The 22,479-nt window shown below is 47.4% G+C and overlaps 1 protein-coding gene across 2 annotated transcripts in view; it reads left to right on the forward strand.

Moving 5' to 3' along the window:
• LOC126535848 (uncharacterized) overlaps nt 1-22,170 on the forward strand; it is a 70,512-nt gene extending 48,342 nt beyond the window's left edge. For both annotated transcript variants that reach the window (XM_055073495.1, XM_050182682.2), the window contains 5 exons: nt 10,534-10,684; nt 11,036-11,284; nt 13,478-13,684; nt 15,234-15,548; nt 17,380-22,170. In XM_055073495.1, coding sequence (XP_054929470.1) covers nt 10,568-10,684; nt 11,036-11,284; nt 13,478-13,684; nt 15,234-15,548; nt 17,380-17,748 — 1,257 coding nt within the window. In that variant the 5' untranslated portion in view covers nt 10,534-10,567 and the 3' untranslated portion in view covers nt 17,749-22,170. The remainder of the gene's footprint in view (nt 1-10,533; nt 10,685-11,035; nt 11,285-13,477; nt 13,685-15,233; nt 15,549-17,379) is intronic.
• Nucleotides 22,171-22,479: the final 309 nt, after the last annotated feature.

Raw genomic sequence — 22,479 nt, forward strand, 5'->3', positions numbered from 1 at the left:
CTGATGTCGCGTGGAGACTGCATTTCGTGGTTTTCATTATGCAGTACAATATTAGGCATTTGTATTTTCAAGTATAAATGAAAAATCAATTTCATCGACGACCCGCGAACTCAAGAAAGTGTGACGCACGCTCAGCAAACTCAATTCCTGACTACCTTCACCCGCGCTCCTCACTTAATTTTTCTGCATTTAAGTTTGGCCGCCGCAGACCATATAGTAGGCGAAAGTGACAATAGTATTGTAGAGAGAGAGAGAGTAAACGTTTATTGTAATAGAGGTTGTTTGGTTATGGTGGGTGGAGCCCCTCCTCCAGGGCCCCACTGGTTACAGCGGCTCGCCGGGCCTCGTCAAGGGTCGCCAGTTGGCTTCCCAATTCCACTTCCGCGAGTCGCGCCTTTCACGACCAGTTATGTAGAGTGTTGTCTAGCAGCGGCGATTGTAGAATCAATCCATATAGACGCCTGTCAGCGGAACCATTCTGCCGTCAATCTTTCGCATCACTTGTTGGTCGTGAAGGAAACAAGACTGGTAGTGAACGGGAAAAAAATTAACCCTCCTGACAGGTATACAGTGCACCACCACCAGGGAAGCATTGCCATCCATCCAACTGTAGCCATGAAGCTACAAAGGAAATCCACCCGTGTTTCTCAGCAAGGAATCTACGCGGTTGAATAAAGCTTTGTCATGGTCCGAACATGGAACCCGACACCAATGCCTTTCCGGAGCGGTGGCTGCACTACCTCAGCTAATCAGGAGACTTGCAGATCGCAGAGCGATGCGATTTAATCGGCAACTCTGGCATATTGCACAACCGGTGCTATTCTTTTCTTGAACACCAGGGCCGTAGACGAAAGTTGTTTTTACTGCTATAACTGACAGTACGTAAATACGCCGTCTTCCTTTTTGTTCCTTTTCTTTTATTTTCTTCTTTTCTTTTACTTGGTGAAAAGAACCGAGCACGAATGCACCGCTGGGTGCCTGCTTTCTTCATGAACAAGAAGTGTTGTTATGCGTATACTGATACACAGTTATGTACAAAGTTTCTGTAAATGAACGAGCGTGTTGCAGCGAATGCAGATACAACGGCATTACCAGGCAACGGTCAAAACAACACAACGACGTTACAACGTAACTCGCAAAGTGACATTGGGAATAATAACTTATATAATGGGTAACGACTCCAGCACATGGCTAACCTACAATGGCGACAACGTGAATCAAGAACATTGATATGATTAAAACAGTTATACACCTAAACTTTTGTAGAAGGTGATCGCATGGTACACGTGCGTTCACTGATAGCGCCCAATAACGTCACTGTCCTCAATTATTAGGGAGATAAGGCTGAGTTTGTCACCCGTTAAAACAGCTGTGCCTCATAACAGCTGGCATGCCTAATAATGAGATCGTAGTTTCGGCACGTAAAACCCAAGAGCTCTTTCTTTTCTTTTTTTCTTTTCTTTTTTTTTTGGGGGGGGGGGGGGGGGGAGGCGAGCTTCTATCCAAATACATTGAAAATGATAAGCTGTTTCTCTAATGCGAGAGCATTACTCGGCTCGTTGTGCAAACCCGCCGTCATCAGAAAGCCGTGACAGAAAAATACGCACAAGTTACGGCGTCTTTATCTTACTAAAAAAAAAGATGGCTACGGCGAGGATCCGATTTTTTGCGCCAACGTCACTGCTACCGCTCCGTAGCCGAGTGCGCTAAGCACTGCGCCACCGTTTCATTGCGCCACCCTTGCAACAGGCGACAGTGACGAATATCTTCATAGATGTGCATATGGTCGGCCTCTACCCCGCGGGCGATACACTACGCACGGCGCAGTAAGCGCGTGGCGGATCGGGCAGCATGCCTCGTCGCATGCCTCTATTAACTTGCGTTCTCTGCCGAAAGACATGGACGACGTGGCGCACAATATGAACGTGAACAGAGACGACATACTTTGCCTCACGGAGACATGGATGAGGCCGGATGACAAGAGACAGATCACGGGATACTCGTTCGTGTGCGCCGCTCAGCGACTCGACAACGTTGCCGCCAGCGTCGCCACATACGCCAAGGCAGAACTAACCTAACTTCATCTCTCAAATTCAACCAATTTCATTCAAACCGGTCCAGCGGTTGGCTTACTAAAGACATTCTTTGCATTTTGCATGTATTTAAATATGGGGAAATCGGATTTGGCCCCGAGCTAAAGCTTCCTTTCAACAGAACTGATCGACAGAACTAAAGCTATTGGGGCCCCATTAAAGCTGTGAAGGTGGTTGACCAACGAAGCTGTGGTATCACCTGATCCGACAGACCAATGTGACGTGCCTTGAACGATTGTACAATGCACTTCATGAAGTGATTGACAGCAAGAAAATGCATTGTGCCTAACCAAAAGGCACAGTAAAAGGCATTTATGCGCCATTAAAAAAATGCATTATACATCAAGGCAGGTACGTGGCTTGCCTTGGGCAGGATCCTTTGCGTCCTGCCTAGCCTGAACACGACGTCGTTGTGCATATTGACGCTGTTGTTCCCGTCGCCGCTCATCGTCTTCACGCTGCTCTTCAGGAGTCCTAACTATGCGTGGCCTTTCCACAGCGCTATCCCAAAAATGAGATCAGTTGCTAGGCGGGTTCTTCTTTTACATATGAAGGTATAGCGACGTCACTCCCTGCTTCGTTGTCTGCCGTTGCCGCTTCCTGGCAACTGCAACGTATGCAACCGTAATCCTTACTGGGGAAGCGCATGCGGCGAACGCTGCGCGCTTCGCATTGTTCGGACGCGCTTTATCATTTATCGTGTGGTTTTGAGACTTGTTTTGTGCTTTTCTTTATTGAAACGGATGCTGCTGTGTGTTTTGCATGCGTAATTCCAATGGAGAGAGGCAATTCTCGCTTTAATGGTTTTCTGTCGACTGTTCTGTCCGAGTCATATTCAGCTTCGCTGTAAAATGTATACTATTCCTGATGCACACGAGTATCCACGACACGAAACAACAAATGAAACAGCTTTAAAACCAAATATACGTAAAAAGACTAACAGTGTTCTAACAAGGAATGTCGCTTGAGACAACGTTTCGACAATGGAACTTGCCTTCATCAAGACCTAACTAAAATAAGTCCTGACGAAACGTTGGCTCAAGCGCTGATTCAAAAATTGTTGATCACTTCAAGTCTTCATATCCTTGTGAACCTCCAGCTTGTTTAGGTGTATAGAGAGGCGTTTATTAAATTTGTTGAAAAATCAGTGGTTCCCGTGTGGTGCATGCTAAGCATGGCTTCAAACAGCTAGTTGCGTATTTTCTGGAAGTTATCGAAATAAATAGGCGGGCCACCGTTTCTCTGTCCAGCCACTGCTTGACCAACGGCGCCACTAAAGCTTTCGCGAAAGAGAGTGTGGGCACAAGAGGGGTGCATAACGAGGCACTGAAAGGTTCCCCTGCATTCGGGCAGTGAGGAATGCGAGGCGAACCACGTGCTTGTCGGTATAAGCGCACACAGAGAACCAACTGCAGGACTGGGCTTGCCAGGGAGTGTCGGCGGCTGAAGAGTCTGTGTAGTGTATAAAACGCGAGTCACAAGAAGTGCGTTGCGATGCTGCTTAGCCGGCATATTGCCTGTACGTAAAAGAGCAAGGGCCATCTGCGCACTATCAAAAGAACGTACGGTCCTTCCTCCGCGTCACGTGCTCCGGAGCACAATATCCTGCATCTGGTTGCTGGGTTAATTCATCTGTTTACTTACTTTTGTATATGTAGCCTCGTGCATCAATATACGACGCATGTAGGCCACGGCACATGCCGCTTTAACTGACTTACTCGCGCGGCCACGGTGCGCAATCGGGTAAAATATGACGGACAGCGTCTTATGTGATGAGAGCAGGAAAAGATAGTTTACAGATGAGCTAGCTACGGTATAATCAGCAACAGTAACATTACAGTGTGAAGAAATTATTATTACTTTTATTTGTTTTGAACTATTATATACAACAGGAAAGGGAAAGCGAGGAGCAGGCTGGCAACTGCCAGCGGAAGGGGCACAACGCCTGCATACTCTTTAGAAGGGAGTTGACAGCAACACAGAAATGGGAGATGGAAAGGAGGGGAGAAAAGAGGAAAGGAAGAGCAACAGGACAAATCTATAGAATAAAGTAGAACACAGTACAGATCACACACAGTAAGGCCGGTCACTGAAGGTCATGCTACTACATAATGTTGGATAGAATAGTTTCGACGCTGCAAACGTGAACATAAGTTAGTTAACTCTAGAAAAGTAAGTAGAGCGCGATGAGCCTGATCACGTTTAGACGCACAACTACTGGGGTGCAAACATTCGTCGAGTGTCGTACACCGCAGGCGAAGGAGATGATAGTCTCTCACTAGCGACATGAGCTGCGCAGTGAAAGCGGGACACTCAAATATAAGGTGCTGAAGTGTCTCGCCGCAGCCACAAGACATACACACTGGACTTGCCACAGATCCTTGTCTGTATAAACGTTCGTGCACGTTCACGCAGCCAACCCTCAGCTTGAGTAGTTGTGCTCTAGCGCGACGAGGCAAGCCTCGACCGCGAATACAGGGCGGGAACATTCCATTTGCGACGCGCTGGTCTGGATGCTGCTTGAATAGGTGGCGACGAATCAGCAGACGAGCGTCATCAAGCTTGCACGAAATTTCTGGGCAGTCACAGTTGTTATGAGCGCAAGTTGAAGCGAGTCTATCAGCCTCTTCATTTCCGGCGATTCCTACGTGTGAAGGTATCCCTTGAGCAACGAGAGATACCCCACGTGATGAAATTTTGCTCGCAGAGTCAGTAATGCTGCGCAAAAGTGGACTATCAATCTCACTGCGTTGTAACCTGCTAAGGGCAGCGCAGGAGTCCGTAAAGATGGCAATCTTCGATGTAGTTAACTTCTCTTGCACACGTATTTCAGTGCAACATTAATCGCTGCTAGCTCCGCAGTTGTTGATGAAGTTGGATGAGGTACTTGAAAGATACGCCGTACTTGAGTCGAAGGGCAGAAAAAAGCTGCAGAGGCGCCTTGATCGTCGCTGTGTACACATGCAACTGTGAATACTTGAAGATAATCTGGAAACTTTTCGAATGAGGGACCCCGAACGTCCTTACGTGTACACAGATTCGCAATCGGCGGCCAGAGCGTTCGCCTCGGGCTCGATATTGCGGGAAGCGGCGGCCGTCCTCGGCAACGAGGGGGCCGCTGGTCATCACATCGTCAAATAGTTTCTGGCCCACATGGGGGCCGACGTGCCCCCCGACTTTCCCAACGCCAACGAGCTGGCGCACGGCCGCGCGCAAGGACTCAACTCACCGCGGCGATCGTGGCGAGCGAAGTGGCAAAGAGGGAGGGGAGCACCGAGACCCGCTGCTAACTTTCAACGAAATAACAACGCACTATAAGCACTCGAGGAGGACCTTCCCGCTCCCTCACGCTAAACTCGCTAAACCACAGTCATCGATATTCAGAATGCTTCAGACAGGGTCGTTCCCCTCGAGACGCAGACTGAGCCTTTATTCACCAGAGGTAGAGCCGCAATGTTCGGATTGTGGCGAATCGTACTGCTCGCTAGCGCACATGCTCTGGAAATGATCCGCGTTAAGCGGCACCGTGTTCAGTAAAGAAGACTGGGTGAACGCCCTGCGAAGCGGCGACCACCAGACCCAGCTCCGGGTCGTCCAGAGGGCTCACGAAAGGGCGGAGGCTCACGGGCTTCCCGTCCCAACGTGGGTGCGGCCGGCGACCCCTGCCGACCACTAAACCAAGAATGGGTGGGGAGGCGTTCCTCAGGACTCAATAAAGTTATTTCCTCCTCCTTTCGGGCGTGCGAGACTGAGCCAATTGGAATATTTCCGAAACAGGCATATCATACTTTTTGTGCATGTCAGTGGTTGTGAGGTAAATGTGGAATACGTGTTTCGTGATATCTTTTGGAGGTGCAGGCATAACTGAAGCAGCATGTTCAGAAATGTCAGTGGTAGTCATAAATAATTCCGCCATTTTTCCCATGCGAGATAACGGGCGGTGAATGAGACGATCAAGGAGCGATTGACCATTCGATGGGCGGTGCAGACGCTCAATATGATATAGAGCTCTCTGGTCTGCTTGCAACCTCAGGGATAACTGATGCGCTTCAGTGAGTGATGCAACAGATTGCGCCTCACGAGGTAATCCAAACATTAGTCGATGGGCAACGCGATGATCTCGTTCCAGTTGGGCCATCAAACTAGGTGTTATGTTCAGGACTGGTAATGCGTACCTCATGCCTGAGAGTACAGATGACTGGTACACCTGGAGAGCCGTTGTTTGGTCGCAGCCAGCACCTCTAGCAGTCAAGGCGGCCACATATTTAAGGAGGGAGAACGCAAAAGGGCAAAGAGATAAGATGCTGACAATGAAAGACGCCATGCATATTACGGTAGCACTGTGATGATTAACCAAAAGGTACTGCTTCACCCAGGTTCACTCAATGCTCGACACACGAGCATTTCGAACTGCGTGGTCTATCTTTGTGTATTGAGCTCATAAAGAGCTGGTTGCTAGATAACGTTACACGATTCAAAAAGGTATATAGCTCGTACAACTACAAATGAAACGAGAACTTGAAAGCAGTTTTAGAGTAAGTCAATGCCCTAGTTGTGAGGGTAATGTGACCTTGGCATATATCTTATAGCGTCAGTTTCATCTTGTAAGTGAAGTGACTTCAGGTACCTTAACCCTTTTTTGTTTGTTCTTGTTATTCTGCCTTTTTGTTCACAGAAAAACATAGTCCCTGTTCTTTTCGAGGTGACTATTTGTGTGCATGTCAGCGCTCTAATTAATTTTTTTTTTTTGTGCTGTACCTATAATATTTCTAGACACCATATCGGGCTATGGCTTCTGTTTACTTTTAATTAATGTGCGCGTTCTTAAAAAATTATTCCACATTGTAAATACAAGGATACCCGCCGCTGTGGCTTAGCGGTTATGATGCTGCACTGCTAAGCACGAGGTCGCGGGATCGAATCCTAGAGCGGCGGGCGCTTTTTGATGTGCGCGAAATGCAAAAACGTCCGTGTCCCGTGCATTGGGGGCACGTTAAAGATCCCCTGGTGGTCAAAATTAAGCCGGAGTCCCCCACTACGGCGTGCCTCACAATAAAATCGTGGTTTTGGCACGTAGAATCCCAGAATACAATACAATGCAAATACAAGGATGTTGACAATGTGTTGTCATGAGGCTTATGCAACCGTCATACATTGCGGACACGAAGTGAGCACGACCAAATGTGAGGCAAGAAGTACTTCCGAGTAATAATAACTCAATCGCTGTAATGGACGTGCCCTTAAGTGTTCTACTGTACGTCAAATAATAAAGAAAATGTAAAGTCAGCATTCAGAAGTTTTTATTGAGCCGTCATTGTTGCACTTATAGCAACCTTCCCGTGACGGAATAAGCACCACCATCTTTTGAATACTCCATTCATTGTTCGTACTAATTTTACATAATAATTTGATCTATCTATCTATCTATCTATCTATCTATCTATCTATCTATCTATCTATCTATCTATCTATCTATCTATCTATCTATCTAATCTTGTTTGCTTGCTTTCTTTCTGTATCTTATTGTCCTCACTGACCTTCTTCCCATAAAGTCAGAAATAGGAGAATACAGGCAGTGCTTCTCTTTGGCGTTTCGCGCACTTAACCCACGGCGCTGAACTATATAAATTACAGGGTATAAGAGCATAATATGTGTAAGAAAAAGCGTTTTGACGAACTCCGTCACTGAGTAGAAAAAAAGAAAAAAAAAAAGAAGTGCGCTTTAACAGTGGTTTTGTTGCTTTAAGAAGACGAGCCGGCCTGGGACAAAAAAGAAATGTTCGACTTCCATAAATATACCGAAATAAGAATAATATGCATGTGCCACCGGAAGAGCCCACCATAATATAATAGGAGGTATCACAGAAACACAAATCCATTTACATCGATAAATATATTACGTACTTAAGATTGCCAGGATAGTAAGAAAGTCTACAAGCGAGCGCACCATTGAAAAGATGTAATTGAATCCAAAAGGTAAAACACAATGTGGGACACACCCCTGCATATCAATAACGATACCAGCGCTTAAGAATCCCACCACCGGGCCTTGCTGTTTAATAAGCAAGAAGCACACGGGTCTCCCTAATTTCAAATTGCAAGTATTCGCAAGCGGTGGGCTTCCCTGCAAAAAACGAGGCACTTGCCTCGTGTACACAGAAAGAGTTTGCATTACGAACGAGGCGCACACCTGCCTCTGTGCTTCTCCGGTTCCGTTACGTGCGTGTAGGCAGCATACGAAAGCAATTGGACCCGGCTTCTTGTTCAATGACTCTAGAGCTCGCGCAAGAAGGAGCAACACCGTTGGAGGAGATGGTCGGCACGGTGCTTGCATCCGTTCTGGGTTAACAAAATACGAAGGAACGCCGCGATCGTGCTACTTACTCAAACGTTAGGTGCAACGTTGTAAGAAGCTAGGGATATAAATTCCGCTAATGGGAAATTTGTCTCTCCGTGTTCCGTTGGCGCATCTGGGCACGGACATCTTGAAAGCTCTGGACGAGATTCTGGTCCTGTAGTGCACTTGATTAGAATATCCACGGATCAGAAACTGAAAACGTCAAGCGTATAGCACGATAGAAGCATTTCTTGAGTAGTCCGTACTTTGGTTATCACGCCTCGGGCTATCATGACTGGCCGGTGCACCGTCGCCAGCTAACGCGCGCGCGCAATTTTCTGTATCACAATCAGCTTAATTTGGGCCACTTAGCTCGGCAGTGGTTTCGGAAACAAGGGCTCGAAAAGGCACGGACATATAGAGACAGAAACATATGGGAATATGAAGAAAAATAAATACCGTCTTATAAGCATGCTAGAGTCAAGCATACTCTGTCACGTGAAAGATACCGTATATCATGTAAAGGAGGCAGGCGACATGTGTATTAACTGCCGGATAGCTCGGACATGGTGATGGCCCAGGTACTCTGCCAAGGAGCCGACTACCAAGAGCTGGCGTGGCTTCTGCCAGCGTGCTCTTTTTTCTTGTTTATTCTAAGACATATTAGTGAAGTCACCAGCTTGGCGCGCCTGTGTTCAAGAATGCGCCACAACTATAGCGTTGTTGGCACCTTTATTAGTTTTCGCTGTTTTGTGTCTCTCTGCCCGTGCCTTTTCACGCCATTGTTCCCAAGGCTTTCTGTAGTTGTCAGCGGCAAGAGCTCCCGCAGAAGTGTACGGTTTTAGTGTAGGGCCGTTTATGCCTCCCTGAAATACGGGAAAGTTCTGGTGCGTCAGACAGCCATATAGAAAGCTCGCCATGAACACATCTGCGTGTCTTCGGCCTATCTGTAGATCTGAGCAGAGTTTTCGCTATTGTAGGTTTGGCGGCGAGCCGGGCATCCGCGTACATTCCTCGACGATGGGGCCACGTTGAGGGCGCCTGAATCACGTCCGCTCGTTCGAACAAACTGGGCAGGCAGCAACGCGACGGGTGGCTTCGCATCGCTGTGTGAGCGCCGCATTGTGCGCACGTGACGCCTGCTGCGGGAGGAAAGCGGCGCTTACGACCGTCCGAAACCTGGCGCGCGAGAGCACGGTCTCCGTGGCGGTGGTGCCTGCGGTGACGCCAGGCAGTTCACATGCCGATCGCGTCTCGGGGCGGCGGCGTGCGCCAGCGAGCAGCCGCTCTGCCGGTCCTCTATCGGCCTCATCCGCGGTGGAGCGGGACACGACTGTCCAACAAACTCTCTCTCGGGCCATCGACCGTTTCCTGCTCCATCTTTCCTTTTCTCTTTTGCCTAAAGCACTTTCAGTTGTCGCCGTTCTTGCGGCCACCATCGCACACGCTGCCGATGCCTGGTATTCATGCGAACTGACAATCTCGCCGAGTGGGTCGTTTACCTTTTCTTTTTTTTTTCTGACAGTTTAGTCGGGCATTGGGGATTAAAATATATTCTGGGGTTTTACTTGCCAAAACCACGATGCGATTAGGAGTCACACCGTAGTGGGGGACTCCGGAATAATTTGTACCACATGGGGTTCTTTAATGAGCACCAAATGCACGGTACGCAGGCGATTCCCCCCATCGAAATGCGCCCGCCGGGGCCGGGATTCGATCCCGCTTCCGTGGACTTTGCAGCGCAACGCCAAAGCCTCTACGCCCCCACGGCGGGTGGGCGTTGGGAACGGTTGTTTAATTGCCGCAACCTTTATCATTCGTGTGCCAGCTGTGTCGATTATTTTTATTTATTTTATTTTATTTTATTTTATTTCATTTTTTTCTACCAGGAGGGACCACACGCTTCCGTTCTTTCGTTCTGTTCAGCAATACATTGTTCCTTCTCGGGGTTCTTGGTATGACGCACGTGTGTAATTCGTGGGTCGGTAAAGGCGTCGCGTCAGGTGTCATGTAGGGAAAACCTTGAACAGTCTACAAACTCAATTTCTTTGCTTGTGTGTGTGTACATTGATCGCTGAACAGCGATACTGCGGTTCTGTCCAGCACTGGCCCCAGGCGCCTTGACGGCTTCACCGTCATGCTGAGGTGCTGTCGGGCGAAGCTGATATTATGGCTGTCGCGGCTGCTGTTCGTTGCCGCTCATCTATGGTCAGCTGAAGCTTGTCCCCAGCGCTGCAACTGCCTCGAACTACAGGTACGCGCTTCCTCTTTGTTCTACGACTACCACCTATACGAGCGGTTATCAGCATTTTAATGGAGTTTAGGTCGAAACTGTTATTCGACATTGCGGCGAGGTCACGATTCTGCCTCGTTATATCCGATGAAAGGAAAAGGTGCCATCCGTCTGAATGTAGTGGCGCAGACCTACGGATTAAACTTGGTTTAACGCTACCCAGTACTCGTTTAGCCCGATCATCGAGCACGTTATGTGAGCACGACAGGCTGATCTCAGTCCGTCAGCTCGGCTCTATCCTCTCTCGTCGCGTTCGCGTAGATGTCACGCGTGTTGAACTGCCGCCCGGCGCTGACGTAGTTATGGGCCCAGGTGCTGTGCCAAGAGGCCGGCTACAGGGAGCTGCCAGCGCCCGTTCCCCGCGCAGCCGTGGCGCTGCTGCTGACCAGCAACCAGCTCGAGCGGCTGGCCACCGACAGCTTCCGCGGCCTGGTGCGGCTGCGCAAGCTCATCCTGGACAACAACCGCATACAGGCGCTGGCGCCGTTCACTTTCCGCGGGCTCGCCGGACTCGACGAGCTCAGCCTGCAGAACAACCCGCTCACAGTGCTCTCGCAGCAGGTATGCGCACTAAATATTGTAGCGCCTATAAGCTTGCTCATTTGTCTCACGGCTAACCCCATCACACTTGAGGGGTGTAGATCGAACCGCTGATGGCGACAAATTAGGTTTTCTTTTTTGTTTTTTGCGACATCTTGTGGCGGGTAAACATGATGATAGCCGCGACAGGCGGCAAGGAAACTGCGTGAACTAAACTTTAATAGCTATTGCCGTCGAACTTTTCGGTGAGCACCAGCTGTTCATAATTGATGCACAGATTTCGGGTTCGGCTTCTCTCATCGCAAGTGCAGCTGTTTAGGCTCGCTCTCGTGTACAGCAAATGTCTTTATAGCCTCAAGGGCGAGGGTGTCAGCCGTGGGACATACCAGCATTTGGCTTTGACTTTTGTGTCTCTGTGCGCCTTGTATAATCTGTGTATTTTGTTTCTTCTTATCTATATACGCCAACTCACCTTGGACCGCATTGCGGCTTCGTGTATATGTTCGGAACTGATTATACGCGTATGTGTCGGGACACTTTGTTGTGTGTAGTGCAGCCTGAACTTTCCTTTTGTCTCTGTATGTACTAGTGTGTCTATAAGACTACATGTGAACTCATATCGCTCTGTTTTTTGAACATACGACTTCATTTCTTACTTTAGAATATTATTTTTATTATCGCTGTTACTATTACGTGGAACTTAGTAGCCGTCACCATTATACCGGTCACCATTATACCGGGCGAATTTTCAAATAAAGAAAGCTGCAACAATTAGGGTTCAAATATATAGGGATTTGTCTAAACGATATTGGCATGCAATTGGAGTGTATTGAATATCGAGTTGCGAACTGAGCATTAAAGACTCGAAGGTTTGCGGAGAACATTGTCCGTGGCCTGTGCACTAGCGTCGCCTTTTTCGGCTTGCCGGAAGGATGTGGCCGGCACAACTTTTTCTGCGTGTTTCACATGCTGATATTTAGCGGGACGAACCTACATGAACCGGTGCGACGAACCGGTGAGACGGTACGATCGCGAAAGGTCTTTGTTTCGTATTCTTTCGCCGCCACAACGACCGCCGTCCCGAAGTAGACAAGCAGCCGAGCTTTCAAATGACGAGAGCACGCTTCCACTGGCTCGCGATCGCACCCGTCACACGCGGCTGAGCGCAGTCGCCGCGGTATAGACCCGTCAAAAATGTCATTTCAGGTTACCGGTATTCTTTTGCTGTAAGAAGTGTACTTGACCGTTGTCGTTGTTTTTTTCTTCCTTTTTTTTTTTCACGCGAAAGAGGATTGCAACGTAAATTGAAATAGAAAAGGCGAAAAATGCCCTCCCCCCCCCACCTCCCCTATTATTCTCAAACACCGGATACCAGTACCAACGTTACTTGATGTACAGCTCGTCGCTGTCCGAGACGCAGAGTTTTATATTCTCGCTCAAAATTACGGAAAGGCGGCATTCTCCTATACGTCACCTCAGCGTCCCATGCATGACGTTGTAGCTTTTCTTTTTCTGGTTTTGCAATATGCGTCGGTTCTCTACGTTTATTCACTATCATTGCGCCCATAAATATTTAGTACCATTATGAAAGTTTGCATTTGTACTGTTATAGTCAGAAAAATAAAGAAATGCGTCGCTATTCATTTTTTTAAATGTGATATCATGAATAGCTTCGTAACTACAGTGCCTGAAACCAAATCCAAGCTGAGTAATTGCACTTTGCAATAGTGAAGTAGAAAAGCAAGCTACTGCGTCATAATAATTCTGTATTATACAGCTTAAGCACAAATTGTAGGTCACCCTACAATTAAGTGTAAGCATCCCTGCACTCTTACATCCCGATTAGTCTTGATTTTACTTGCTATGACAAGTTACCGTTTCGTAAACCCTCTTGTCTGAAACCTCTTAATTGTGTGCCTTCGAAATGAGTAAAAACGGAAAACCTTACCTGCGATAGCAAGGTATAAGTTGAATATTTGCACTGTATTCATATTTATTCGCGTTTATTTATTTATTTATTTATTTATTTATTTATTTATTTATTTATTTATTTATTTATTTATTGACTGCGTTCTGGCATCCTAAACATACAGCGTCGCCGCGAGAGACTACGTTTTTGAATGGCTTTGCGTTCGTTTTTGATCACCCGTGACAACGCTCTCTGTCGCCTAAATTCATCCAGCCGTGCTTACGACGGGCCTGTCCGTTACGCAGTCGCTGTCCGGCCTGAGCCGGGTGCGAATGCTGCAGCTGGGCTTCAACCGCATCGCTCGCGTGGAGCCGATCGCGTTCGCCGGAAGCAGCGACATCGGCAGCATCTCGCTCGAGGGCAACCCGCTCGCGCTGCTTCGCTCGCGCGCCTTCGCCAACCTCAGCCGGGTCGGCTCACTCAGGCTGCCCCGGAGTCTTGCCGCCATGGAGGTGAGCGTGCCTTCCTCGAGACAACGTGTTGCTCATTCCTCACGCACGTTTTCCGCCTTTATCCGAACAGCCCAGCTTACAAAGGGAGCTTCGACGACTGCATCTTTTAACGCGATAGCGTTAATGAAGGGCCTCGTGTAGCGGAAAATCCGGCGCCGTTGTCAGATTGGAAGAGGACTTGGCACACGGAGGTAGCGCGTCCCACAGCTTTCATGTACTCATCAACCCAGCATCATTCGGCGCATTGACCCCGGCACTCCACCTCTACCCGTGCTGACTGGGCGGTAGGCTTTGGTTCGGGCCAACGGTCCTTCCAGGACAAGGGGGCTGCTGTGGCGCAGCACAACTTCAACACACAAACGGCCATGTCGGTCTTACAGGACGGAAGTCTGACTGACCCTCTGACTGCCTTAGGTGATCCGCGTCCAGCGTCGACCTCTGCTTCGGCATTCATTTCAAACCACGCGTACCCAACCACGCAGGCCCTCCATGTAGCGCAAGGAAGTTAGTGAACTAAATGAATGTCTCAAGATAAAATACGTCAACAAAATCGTAAAGTACGACTTGTACACAACCCACAGACAAATCTGCGCGCGCCGGCGCGCGCAGATCTCCAAGGCTAAAAGCGGTGCGCCCGATTTCTTGCAACACCTCCAGATCTCGCTCGCCTCCACCGCATCAATAGGGGTTCAGAAAGTTTGGTTATGGGAATCCATAGTGAATTTTTTTCCTTTCTTTTTTGTCTGTTTTAACGTGGGTAGGACATTAGGCAATATAATAACAAGAGCTTGGTGGCGCAACCGACCACCCCGTTCCAAAGGGGGACGCTCATAGCATCTATCCACCCATCGATCGCGGCCCGCGCAACAGTACGCGTTTCTACCAGAAAGCTCTCTTTCATGCATAACGTTCGCCGCCGGCACATCCCGGCAAACATTACGGTTGCATAAGCTGCAGTTGCCGGGAAGCGTGAGGAGCAATCAGGGATCTTTGAATGCTATCGTGTTCCACTCTTAAAGCCGAAGCTTTTTTTTTTTTTTTTTCGGAGGCGCCCAGCAGTTCACTTCGGGCAAACTCAAGATGTTCCTTGGGAGCGTTTTCTTGGTACCCCGTCGTTTCGATATCTGCCAGCACCTGCATGGCCGTAGAACGCAGCCGTGTTCAGCGCGGAATAACTTCCAGCTAAATACAAACACGCCCTCCGTTTTCTTTTAAGTACCTCCCATGTTTCTGTTCCGGTTCCTGGGTAAAATTACCGATGAAGGATGATCGTGCTCGTGTTAGACATTTTCGTTTCAGCATACCGCACCTAAAGCTCACTTATAAGAAAGGCTCGGCCCGAGCCTTGAAAGGCTCTGCGCCCATTTACCGGTAACATGACGCTTCTAAAATGAGTGAACGTCAGTTCACTGACCAGATCCTGGCGCAGTACTACTATAACCCACACTACCCCGTACGCCGCTGTTGAGGTGTTTAAGCTACCTCCGCTTTCCTCCCTCAACCCCGTGATTTCTTTACCAAGCATACTGGCTGCCCCTCCTCCTTTCAGCCGGACGCCTTTGCGGGTCTGCGCAACGTGAGCCTGGTGTCCCTGGAGGCCCCGCGGCTGCAGCGCCTGCCTCAGTTCGCCTTCCGGGGTCTGGAGCACGCCGGCGAGCTGCTCATCCGGGACGCCGAGATCGGCCTCATCGACTCCGGCGCCTTCGCCGGCCTCAGCCACGCACGCCGGGTCACGCTCGAAGGCTGCACCGTGGAGGCGGTGCGGGCGGCCGCGTTCGCCGGCATGCGAGCCGTCGGCCAGCTCAGGCTAAGCGGAAACCGCCTCGGCAGCGTGCTGCCCGGTGCCCTGGACGCGCTCGACCAGGTTTGTGCGCCTCAATCGGTCGAAAGAAAGTGTGCCAAATATTTCTTTATTTGTTTGCATTTTCTCGTTGAAGGCGACTGTCTGTGCAGGGTGAAAAATTGTGGCCTTTGGTTCAAACCATAGGCTATGCAGAAGTGTGTATTTTTTTTCGTTCTTGTTTTTTAACTTTTGGAAATTACGCCTCCGCATTCCTAAGGTACCGCTTAATAGTCCGCAAGGATTATCTTTTCATTTATACAACAATCTACCATTGTGGAGAAGCCGGCATATAGTTGTGCTACGTACATTAAAAACAAACAAACAAGCCAGTAAGTAAATAAACAAATAAATAAATTGATGTATTTAATATAGATAACATATAGGTAGATTTACAACCTATGTGCGGATTCGATTTCAACTGTAGTTTCAATATTGGGAAATTAAGTTCGTAATGTGGTTCTGATATTTCGTCTACATCCTGCGTTTGCAGGGATGGGTTTGCAGTACACACATTCAGTCATCCACAACTACGTACTCGCTGTGGTGTATTCGTAATAGCTTTTCGTGCGCGCGTAATTCCGTGTCTGCGTGTTCTATCTCTTTCTAAGCACAATGAACAGATGAACCTTGTAAGATCAACATACGAGTCAGCTGGTAAAAGTCTTCTTCACCTGCACAAAGACCAGAACACATAAAAACAAAGTCCTAAAGGTCACTGCTTATCCTTGTTACGTGCTACTAAGTCAGCGGTCGCACTTTCACACATTTTGTGTACTAACGCGGTGGCAACGATGAGCGCACAAGATTTCACACCAGTCGGTAAATTCATTTTCATCATGTTATATGTCCTTTAGCTGGAGGATACTCTGACTGAAATGCATCGCTGAGAAAGAATAGCTACTGACAGACTCTACAGGAAAAAGCTTGCCGTAGATGATAGCTTAACTTGGACTTTTACACATTAGGCTCCGTTTACCCGCTGTGGTGGCGTAGTGGTTTCGGCGTTGCGCTGCGAAGCCCGAAGTCGCGGGCTAAAATACCGGCCACGGCGGCCGCATGTCGAGGCCGGTGAAATGCAGAAACGCCCGTGGTACCGGGCATTGGGCGCATGTTTAAGAACCCCAGGTGGCCAAAACTGGTCCTGAGTCGCCCATTCCGGTATGCCTCATAATTATGTGGTGGTTTCGCGACCTAAAACCCCAGAATTAAATTTTTTAACTAGGCTGCTATGCTTCGCAGACCCCTTGAATATTTCTGCTCCTGTACTGCCCACCCGTAAGCGTTCCCTGTATACCCGTAAGATTGAAACTGCAAAGGGGTGTCACTTAAGCACTCTTAATGTTACGCATTCTTACTTCATCACAATCCTTTATTTTTTTCATTCGTCACGCTATCCTTACCGTCCTTCATACTTGTTCTGCCATCCGTTGAATGCATTCGTCGCGTTTTCTTCTGTTCTTCACGGTTCTCCATATCTTTATCACGCGAGAATAATACAGATGAAAACTCATAACTGAGGTCCACACGTGTCGTCCTTGCTGTTCTGTTTGTGCTGATGTCATCGTAGTTAGTATATACTCACAGAAATAGCGTTATAACTGCACTGCGCATGCGCAGAAATGCACCCTAATTCTGCTCCTTTTCTTTGAGGACCAATGTTTTGTGCCAACTGCGATGATGATGATGATGACGATGATGATGATGATTATGATGATGATGATGATTTCTTTATTTCCATCGTAATATTGATAGGGAGCTTTTACCCTTAGCCAAAGCTTCCTACTACCTTCTTGCACTTCGTTTAGTGACCCCATTTCCGGACGTATCGCACTTCTCCGCTCTGGACCCGCAGGCGTCCGTGGGTCACGTGCTGCTCTCGGGCAACTGGCTGCCCTGCGACTGCCGCCTCCGCTGGGCTCCCGAGTCGCTGAGGCGGCGCGGCTTCTGCTCGTCGCCCGCGCACCTGCTCAACGCGTCGGCCGCCCAGGTGTCGCTGGACACGCTGCCGCGCTGCCTGCCCGAGCACTTCGTGCCGCACTCGAGGCCCGAAGCCCCTCCGCTGTCGGGCCGGCAGCAGACGAGCGGCGCCGCGACGCGACTCCGACCCGGTTCGCGAAGTAGTGCGCACCTGACCGCGCTGGTCCCGCTGCTGCTCGTCGCCGGCTCCCGGGTGCAGCGCCTCGTCGCCACAACGTCGTGCCTCCCGCAGTGCAATCTCTGACAACCTGCGCCATAATTTGGCCGTGCGCGCAAGGTGCGCACCCCACCTACCGGCATCCGTCGCGTCCCCCGCGGGCGCTTCTGCAGTGCTGGTTGCAGTTGTGCCCCTATACGCAGAGCGAGTGGTCACCGCAAGGAACTCCTCGCACAGATACGGCAATTTCTGAAGTGCATGGCTGGCCCAAAGAGACTTGTGCGCCACCTTCGATATCTTATTTTTGTTCATGTTTCATATAAGCGCTCAGCCATGGTATATACATGTAGACCCGGCACGCCAGCATCCCGTTTTACTACTTTGATTTTCGTTTTTCTTTAATGACGCTTCAATATAGTATTGAGTATGTTTACAACTTTTCTCATGACGCTTCAATATAATCTTGAGTGTGGCAATTTGAAACTTGTCCCGGGGTTATTAACGATTCTAATCCAGTTGTTTTCCTTACAGCACTTCGTCAGAGCGGAACTCTCCCTCATCATCAGAGATTCGGCTAGCGCTTAAGAGGAAGCTTTAGCTCGGGCCCAACTCCGACGCGGCCTATTCAAATACATGTAAAAACGCAAAAACGTTTTCCTGAGATAACCCCTGAAACGATTTTAATGAAATTTGTTGCATTTGAGAGAGAAAGTTAAATTCTAGTGACTGTTGGAAGCGGAATTTTGATTTAGGGCTTGAATTTTGTTAAAAGGATTTTCAAAAATTCAGACGTATGAAAAAAATACAAGCACGAAGTTTACAAACTAATAGCTCTGCATCAAGAACAGATATCGTGGTTCTGTAAGTGGCATCCATTAGACCATTCAAGGCGGACAAATTTGATATGTCAGTTTACATCTTACGTGAATTTGTTACGTTGTTTACGAGGGTTCTGCAAAAGTTGTAATTACACATTACTCCATTTTTTGAGGTTCATGTGTAACATATCAATTTTGTCCGCTTTAAATGTGCTATCAGGTACAATTCACAGAATTGCGATATCATTTTTTCATGCTGAGTTACGGAGTTGTAAACTTGATAGTTTCGTTTTCCGAAAATTTGCGTTTTTTGCCAAAATTTTATAAAACATTGTCGACCTAAATCGAAAATTAGAAACCAACAGTCACTAGATTTTCAGTTTTTCTTTTAAATGCAGCAAACCCCGTCAAATTTGGAGCAGTGGTTGCCGAGAAAAACGAATTCTCCTTTTACATGTATTTAGATAGGAGCACCCGAGCTAAAGCTTCCTCTTAAGAGGAAGCTTTAGCTCGGGCCCAACTCCGACGCGGCCTATTGAAATACATGTAAAACGCAAAAAACGTTTTTCTGAGATAACCACTGTGTCGATTTTAATGAAATTTGTTGCATTTAAGAGAGAAAGTTAAATTCTAGTGACTGTTTGAAGCAGAATTTCGATCTAGGTCCTGAATTTTGTTAAAAAGATTTTCAGAAATCCGGAAGTTCAAAAGCTATAGAAGCACTAAGTTTACAGACTAATAGCTCTGCATCAAGAACAGATATCGCGGTTTTGTGAACGGCATCCATTAGACCATTGAAAGCGGACAAATTCCATGTGTCATTTTATATATTACGTGAATTTATTACGTTGTGTACAAGGGTTCTGCAAAAGCTGTATTGCCATATTACTAAATTTGAGATTCATGTGTAACATATTAATTTTGTCCGCTTTAGATGTACTATTAGATGCAATTCACAGAATTGTGTTATAATTTTTCGTTACAGAGTTGTAAACTTAATATCTCCGGTTCTCTTTTTTTTTTTTTTTCATTTGCGATTTTAGCCCATCTTTAATAAAAAATTGACGACCTAAATCAAAAGTTCGAAACGAACCCACACTAGATTTAAAGTTTTCTTTTAAATGCAACAAACCTCGTCAAATTTGCTGCAGTGGTAGAGGAAGCTTTAGCTCGGGTGCTCCTATGTAAATACATGTAAAAGGAGAATTCGTTTTTCTCGGCAACCACTGCGCCGAATTTGACGAGGTTTGTCGCACTTATAAGAAAAACTTAAAATCTAGTGACCGTGAGTTTCGAATTTTTTATTTAAATCGTCAATTTTTTATTAAACATCGGCAAAAATCGAAAATTTTCAAGAAACGAAACTGTCAAGTTTATAACTGTAACTCAGTAACGAAAAACGATAATACAATTCTGTGAATTGCATCTAATAGTACATCTAAAGCGGACAAAATTGATCTGTTACACATGAATCTATAAAATGTTATTAATATGGAAATAGAGCTTTTGCAGAACCCTTGTAAACAACGTCAGAAATTCACGTAAGGTATAACATGATACATTGAATTTGTCCGCTTTGAATGATCTAATGGATGCCGTTTACAGCGCCGCGATATCTGTTCTTGATGCAGAGATATCAGTTTGTAAACTTTGTGCTTCTATTTTTTTTTTTCAAACCTTCGAATTTTCGAAAATCTGTTTAACAAAATTCAGGACCTATATCGAAATTCCGCTTCCAACCGTTACTACAATTTAAGTTTCTCTCTCAAATGCAACAAATTTTATTAACATCAGCCCAGGGGTTATCTTAGAAAAATGTTTTTGCGTTTTACATGTATTTGAATAACCTGCGTCGGAGTTGGGCCCGAGCTGAAGCTTCCGCTTAACTGTGGATGACAAAGAAATAGAATCGAGCGAAATGAATCATCACACTATGCCGGCCTTAGTGCTAACAATACGTTCACGTGCTCTTTTATCTTCTAGCGTTCATGGCCTTCAGAAATTATACCTGTTTTGCCATATACGAAGGCGAATCAGGAATTCTCTGTCCCTATATATGTTTTATTAGCCGAAATAAAGTAGATACAGGTAATTACAAATATACGTACTATTCTACGTACCTTACACATAGATTTTTCCACATAGTCCACACACCGGTTCGGACATTTGTCTCGTGGCTTAGTAGACCATAAATATGATCACTTAGCACAAGCAAGGAAGTACAAAAGGGAACAAGGGGAGCGCCACTAAGCAATATGAACCGACTAGCCCACCAACATGTACTTCTGGATGTGTGCTATCGCAGCACTAAATGCGAGATGCCCCTGTCGTCAGTCAGAGACACACGCGGCCTCCCCGAAAGCTCATTGTCATGCAAGTCTTCACGGCCCTTTGCGAAGTCACAACACCACCACGTCACACTTCTCAAAGCGCGACACATTTCCCTATACGCGGGCTGCATTTCCCTGTGGATTTCGATGTGCGTGCGTCCCTTGCTCCATAGAGAACCAATCACACTCTGTTGCTCGTACACTGTGGTACATTGATTCTAGTACCCTGTAGCCAAGGGCGTGTGAAGCACAACCGCCATCTTAGACAACTGACAGTAGCGCTGTACCGCGGAGCTACCGGCAGATAATGCAGGGCCGGTCCAAGAAAGGTCCGCCGCTGGGAATGGATATGTTGACTTTGCATTTACAGCCGTAAGTTCGTAAGCCGTATGTACGGGCAAAGACTTCGTGATTCGCCCTCGTATTACAGACAGGGAAAGTAGTTGTTGCGTTTTCTGACCGCTGCTTTTTTCCCCCTCTTTTCCGTTCTTTTTTTTTTAATTCTTTTTAATTCCCCCCTAGATGTTTTAGAGTTTTTATAGCTTTCCTTTGTCAAAGTACCCGAATTGCTGGAAGCATGCTCGTGGCTTGGAAACTGAACTAATCACGCTGCTTCTAAAGCAATGCGTTTCATGCGGCTCCGTGGCGAAAATTTTTGCTCAACCGCTCAAGTGTAGAACGATTTTGCGTTGCTCAGTGCTAAGTCATTTCGCCGACCTTTGTACACCTGCTCGTGCACATTTTACAGGAAACATTTTCCCAAGAACCAATGTGACACTCCAGTAGTGACAGTAAGGCAGGAAGTTGGGCTAGTTGGAATGGACGCACATAATTTAAAACAGTGCGGAAGATTACAACACCAAAAGGTGGACACAGGATGAGCGCTGTCAAACAACTAAAATTTATCAGGAACAACGCAACGCAAAAGCGAAAAACGCCACCAGCGCATGAAGATTACCAAGTAACGCCATGGAATAAATTTCGGCAAGCCTCCTCTTTCTCTTGTCGCCGTCTATCGCGCTTACTTGGAGTGTGCAGTGATGCGTTCTTGTTTCTGACACGTTCTTGCCTCATGCAGTCATGATGGAAGCCTTCAGGCCATTCCGCATGTCTCACTAGTAAGCGTGCGCACCTTTATTGCCCCCAACCCTGCGTGTACTATTCTTCACAAACTCGGAGGGCGTGTAGGTTGTAATGCGCAGGAGGTCAGCCCCAGCAAGGTCAACGCAGTGCAAGAGGCGTCACTTGGACTTTGTCATCCGATCGTCCGGGTGATGTGCACTCTGCAGCTGGCCCGGACCGGCGACGAAGTACTCTTTTTGTTTCCGCGCGGTTCAAGAATATAAATGATGTTGACGTTGGTCTGGCTCATTCTTCGTAATGAAGATACGAACGTTCGTTGGGGCTTTGATCGTGGTGCACCATGAAGAGGCGTGTCTCCTTTTTATTTTCTAGTTATAGTTATGTTTATGTTCGCACGCGCTTTCACATGAGAGCGGGCTGCGTGACCTTGTAACGTGCCACCTACATAAAAAAAAAAAAAAAAACGGACGGAAGGAGCAAGTGACGGCATGAACAGTAGACTTTCGAACATGCATCACTTTTGAGTCTTCGATACGCAAAACCTTACAGTTAACGTAAATCACAATAAATAATCCTCGTTATAACGA

Source organism: Dermacentor andersoni, chromosome 4 (genome assembly GCF_023375885.2).
Source record: "Dermacentor andersoni chromosome 4, qqDerAnde1_hic_scaffold, whole genome shotgun sequence".
Taxonomy (NCBI): Eukaryota; Metazoa; Arthropoda; class Arachnida; order Ixodida; family Ixodidae; genus Dermacentor; species Dermacentor andersoni.